The sequence below is a fragment of the Sitophilus oryzae genome, unplaced genomic scaffold (assembly GCF_002938485.1).
Source record: "Sitophilus oryzae breed Bouriz unplaced genomic scaffold, Soryzae_2.0 scaffold_1375_pilon_pilon, whole genome shotgun sequence".
Taxonomy (NCBI): domain Eukaryota; kingdom Metazoa; phylum Arthropoda; class Insecta; order Coleoptera; family Curculionidae; genus Sitophilus; species Sitophilus oryzae.
The window spans coordinates 198,373-204,372 of record NW_022146032.1 but is presented as its reverse complement, the minus strand read 5'-3'; the positions used below and the strand labels follow the sequence as shown (position 1 = coordinate 204,372).

Below are 6,000 nucleotides of genomic sequence, written 5' to 3'. Positions count from 1 at the left end.
TATTATCAAAAATGCAAAAATTTATTTTAATAAAATAATTAAAAGGTACAATTATATTAGTTCATTTCCGAATCTAAAAAATAAAGCTTATACGATTTTGGTGTTAAGGTAATTCCCGCCTCACCCTCCATACTGACATTATCTTTATCACCTAATTTCAACTTGAACGACTGCAAGATTATTGCAGACGAAAAGAACAGGATCATTCTTGCTAATTCATCTCCAACGCACATTCTTTTACCTAAAATATATCTGCAATAAATAGAATGAATCTTTGAAACAAGTTTGAAATACTTTCCATTCTGAAAAGGAATAAAATGATCCGGTTTATAAAACTTTCCTTCATCGTTTATAAAATTATTGGGATTAAAAACTTCGGGATCGTGATACTGTTCTTCATTTTGATGAACTGCCCACTGTAGTGCTACAATCATTGAACCTTTTGGAATTATGTAGTTGTTAATTTCAATGTCCTCCAAAGCACCATGCGGCATACCTAAGACATTCATTTTAGACAGTAGAAAATATATATTAGTTGTATTTACCTAAAGGCACTACAGGCCGAATTCTTTGAGTTTCGGCAATACAAGCTTCAACAAATGGCATAGAAGATATATCATCAATAGAAGGAAAGCGACCATTTAAAACAGTATTGAGTTCTATTCGGAACTGAGTTTGTGTGTTTTCATTTTTTGCCATATATAGTAAAAACCATCTAAAACGTTAAAATCTGATAATGAAAAAGAAAAGAAATTCTTTTTAAATGATGCGATTCATCTTAAAGCGGATATCCACCAAACGGACAAAAACGCAACAAAACAGACATTCTGTTTGGTGAACAGCAACGACTGGTGTTTCCAAAATAATGAATATTTTGGATATTTCGCCGTCTACTGTTTCGGTCAAAATAAAAAAAATACACTAAGCTCCGTCCCAGGGTTTCTGTATTTTGTCTATGTTTTTGTAATCAGAAGAAGGATAGAAACAGTGGAAACAAAGAGTGGAAAGAGCACTGAGCTATCCAGTAAGTTTCTTTTATCTATATTCTGTGCGTCATCATCAGTTCCAAAATACATCGTAAATTCATCACGGTTTTACTAGTTTTTTAAACAGCCGCCAGTGACCCGAAATCTCAATAATGTTCTTCGTTTTGGAAACTCCATTTGCTATTTTGTTGAAAACGACAGAATATATATTTTCTCGCGTGACGATGGCTGTTAAACGTGAACAGTTTATTTTAAGGTTGGGTACAAAATTTATTATTTATACACAAACTATACAGGGTGTCCCAAAAATAAGTGCAAGTATTTTAACTGCTAGTATAGTTCAACCCCAGAAACACGCCTATGAGGTTTTTTTCGCGAAATTTTTTTTTTGAAAATTCGCAATTTTTGAAAATTTTTTTGGAAATTTTTTTAGCTTTTATTTAAAAAAAATAATTTCTTGATGAAATGGCAACATATGTAGCAGATTAAATTTACAAGAAAGAAAATCGAGAAAAGATCCAGTGGTTCTCAAAATTTTATCAAAAAATCATTTTTTGGGAAATTTTCAAAGTAAAATAACTCCGTTATTTTGGACTTATTTGAAAAACGATAAAGAGAAAATTTATTTTTATTTTTTATTTTTTGGAGGGACCAGTACCCTTGTATTCCTACGTATCGTATCTTCTCTATCGTATATTGTATCCCTGTGTATTATCTTAGTATGTTTACCCACAATGTTAACTTCATAATATGTTTCTTTTATCGAGCTCTACCACCCCTTAAAATACTTACACTTATTTCTGGGATACCCTGTATATTTGTGACAACTAATACACAGGATCTCTACTACCAGAAATCAACAGAAGAATTAAGTTAGCATGGAGTACTTAAGGAAGAAACTCAATCATATTTAAATCTAGAATGCCACTCTATCTAAAGAAGATAACGTTCGACCAATATGTACTACCAGTCATGACCTATGCATGCGAAACCTGGAATCTTAAAACGGGCATCATAAGGAAACTGTAGGTTGTACAATGCTCAATGGAACGAAATATGCTGGGAATAACCAAGAGAGACTAATTCTAAAAGAATAGAATGAATACGACAAAAGATACGGGTAGGTAATAGATGTCATCCATAGAATCAATTTGCACTGCGAACCGATTCTTACAAGCGTTTGTAGGTTTTGCTGATCCATGAGTGTAAGCTTAGATATTTTTATTCTAATGCTATATAGAATACTAGTGCATTTTTCTTCGCCGGGCACTGCTTAATGGTGATCACCAATAAAACATTGATGACGCTGACTCTTTTTGATTTTGTGTTGACTATCTACTAACGGTAAAATTTCGAACTTGAAAATAATCTACAGCATTTTATCTTGGCTTATTTACCTACAAATATTTTGTCTATACGTTCTATAATTAACGGTTCCAGATTCATAACCGACGTCCTTTCTTATTGGACTACCCTGTACATAATATTTCTAATTGCATGCTTTCGTTAAAATTTATTATTAGAGAATTAAATATTTAATTCCATTGAAAAATATATTTTATTCTTTCGTATCTCTGACTGTTTGACCTAAAATTTACAAAATTGATACATGTGTGATTTGGATAACATGTATAACATGTATATTACAGGTTTGGGATAAGAATAATAAAATTATTATTACAAAAATCATTAATACATTTATTATGAAATTAAATGGAAAACAAGAAATATCACGGATTACCAAAACGGAAACAATTACGTTTACAACAGGTCGTTAAAAGATAATATTTTGACAAAACAACGATTCATATAAAGAAATGATAAAATGTGTTAATATCATTAAGTAAACACTCTATCGAGAACACTCTATCGAGCAACGCTTTTAAATATTGATTACAAGAGAGTACCTCAATAATGTTTTTGGTTAAACACAGCTTATTAAATATTCAGCAGAATATATAATCTGTTTATTTTCTAGGATTAACATGTCACTCGTACTCGACGTGTATTAGAAACCATCTGATTCGGGTGCCTAGCATTCTCACATGTTATCAATCACAATGTGGATTCTAACTTCATTTTGGGTTAGCTCGAAACAACAAATTCTGAGTTTTTCTCAGATAATAATTCCAGATTCCTCAGCCATACATCTAGTTTTTCTTCTGCCAATTCCTCCTTTTATTCAGAGAGACCGATACTGTGTATACCTATTCCAGCTTCCTTTCATTAAAACTTCTAATGAAAGGAAGCTGCAGGTTGTCTTGTGTACTTTTCTTGCTACAAATGGAAAATAACGTAACCTTTATTAAATTGCGGTATTTTGAACAAGGCGTTTAGAATCCTACAGGAACGGATATTTTTCATATAAACTAATAGGTAAACTTTGAAATTTGTTGAAATTTGCGCATCCATCTGGCTATGATTTTTAGTGTTTCTTCCATAGTCTGCGTTAAGTCGAAATCGTTTATTTTTTTGATCCATTTAGTTTGTTCTTGTTCATCGCTTGTATCCCACCTGGTATAGGACGTTCTACAGAGTTAGCCCTGGGGACCACCACCAAATACCTTCCTTTCATCCTCTCTGTTCTCTGAAATATATATCTATGTAATGTAGAATGTAGAATGTTTAGAAGGGGAGTTAATCACCGCGACCTTACAGATCTATTGTGTGTTCCCCTTTCTTGAGTTATAACGAGTTATAACTCATCATACAGTCTCAGGGCTTTGAGAAAAGCCAGTATCTGAGACGGCTCCACAGAGGCCAGCTCTCCATCCTCGACATCAGACGTGCCAAAGTTCATGGCACGAATGGTTGTCGTCTCGCGCACTCAGTGATAAGGTGTTCTGGTGTTTCCCATTTTCCCCACAAAATCTGCATTCGCCGTTGTTTCTCAGTTTCAGCCTACTGAGGTGTTCGTTGAGGAGACAGTGTCCTGTTAGAAACCCCGTGACAATCCGAAGATTGTTTTTACTTAAATCAAGGAAAACCTTTGATTTTTCTCGGTCATAAGTTCTAAGGAACTTTTTCGAGTGTCTTAGACCGTTGGAGGACACCCATTCCAAGTTACGGATGGAGTCTTCCAGATTCTTCAGTTCCGCTTTCAGTTGGTTCCCGTTTGGAAAACAGAACGGTTCTGGTCCAGTTAGTGGAGTGTTCGCTCCTTTCCTAGCTAGATCATTTGCTTTTTCATTGCCTTCTATCCCTTGGTGAGCAGGCACCCAGAGTAGGAGGACTTTATTTTCTTTGCCTAATTTGTTGAGCTTCTCTAGGCATTCTTTGACCAACTTCGAATTGATGGTTACTGAGTTGATCGCGTTAAGTGCTGCTTGACTATCGGATAGGATGGCAATTTCCTGTTTTCGATAGTTCCTATCCAAGATAAATTGTACGCATCTTTCGATAGCGCAAATTTCTGCCTGAAGGATACTGGGGTAGGTGCCCATTGGTTCGGAGTATTCAGTTTTCGGCCCAAATACTCCTATCCCTGTCCCTGCTTTGGTTTTGGAAGCATCAGTATACCACGTGATGGTATGGTCTTTTATATGCTGAGTAAGCGTTTCTTTCTTCCAATCCTTTTTATTACTCAATACTACAGTGAGGTGTTTCTCAAAGTTGTAAATTCTTGGTATGTCATCCACTGGGAGTTGGAGAAGTGGAATTTTCTTTTTGAGGGTGTTCCAAGCCCCTGACCTGAAAATTCTCCCAGTACTGTTTCCGTCAATGACCATTCTAATCATTGTCGCATTGGCATAACTACCGACGACAATATGCAGTGGTGTTAGGTCTAGAATGACCTCCATTGCTGCTGTTGGACATGTTCTCATGGCACCTGTGATGCAGATACATGCCAGTCTCTGTACTTTGCACAGGGTTTGCCTTGCTGTACGTTGCTCTAGTTTTGTATACCAAGCAACTGCTCCATAAGTAATCATGGGTCTTACTATCATGGTATACATCCAGCGCAAAATGTTAGGGGCGCAGCCCCACCTATTTCCCGCCAGTCTTCTGCATATCATGAGAGCCTTTGTGGCTTTGCTGGTAATGTTCTTAATATGCCTGTTCCAGAGAAGTTTACTATCCAGGGTTATTCCCAGATATTTCACTTCCTGTGATGGCAGTATTTCCTTTCCATCTAGATGGATTCTTTTCAAGTTTTTCAAACTTCGCTTTCTGGTGAATGGCACTACTGCGGTTTTATCTGAGTTAATACTCAGCCCGACAGTCCTGCACCATCTCTCAGCGATGCGGAATCCTCTTTGGATAATATCACACAGGGTGCCTTCATGTTTCCCCTGTGCAATGATGACTATGTCATCTGCGTACCCTATGCAGTGTATTCCCGCTAGAGTTAATTCTTCCAGTAGTTCATCCACTACCAGCTCCACAGTAGGGGGGAGGTCACTCCACCTTGTGGAGTTCCTTGCGTTGTTTTAACAACTACAGTTTTGGTACCTATCTCAGCCTCTGCTGTTCGTGTTGAGAGCATTTCCCAAAACCAGCGAATTATGGTACTGTTCGCCCCTCTTGTTTCAAGAGATCGCTTGACCACCTTGTGAGGTATATTGTCAAACGCCCCTGCATATATATATATATCTATGTAAACTAAAATATCTATATACACTCTGGTCCGAACGTCATCCAGTGTCAACGTTGAAAGCTCAACAGCCCGAATTTGCCAATTTTTATACCAATGCCTTTTGTTTAAAACCCTGAAAATCAGTTCCGCGAGTAACCACAAGTTTTTGTAGTGCAAATTCCTTTTGAAATTCATAATATAATAAGATAAAAATTGGAAATTAGCGTTAGAAGAAAAATATTGAATGGATATAAATAAACACAGCCACATAAAATCTGTCTCAGAGATGACGTAATGCGCCCATTTCACGCAATTTGAATGTAGCGTACGAGTTAAGTGTATACTGGCTTCATTTAAAGTTAGTGCACTAAGTATATTATAATTACTAGAATTATCGATTTGCAGGTAACTAACAAGTCTTAGTATATTATAGACAAT

The 6,000-nt window shown here is 36.1% G+C and overlaps 1 protein-coding gene across 5 annotated transcripts in view; it reads right to left on the bottom strand.

Moving 5' to 3' along the window:
• LOC115875350 (cytochrome P450 306a1) overlaps window positions 1–6,000 on the bottom strand; it is a 70,192-nt gene continuing 64,192 nt past the window's right edge. For all 5 annotated transcript variants that reach the window (XM_030890776.1, XM_030890773.1, XM_030890777.1 and 2 more), the window contains exons 6-8: window positions 546–715; window positions 299–496; window positions 1–241 (exon numbers count right to left, since the gene is read on the bottom strand). In XM_030890776.1, coding sequence (XP_030746636.1) covers window positions 57–241; window positions 299–496; window positions 546–715 — 553 coding nt within the window. In that variant the 3' untranslated portion in view covers window positions 1–56. The remainder of the gene's footprint in view (window positions 242–298; window positions 497–545; window positions 716–6,000) is intronic.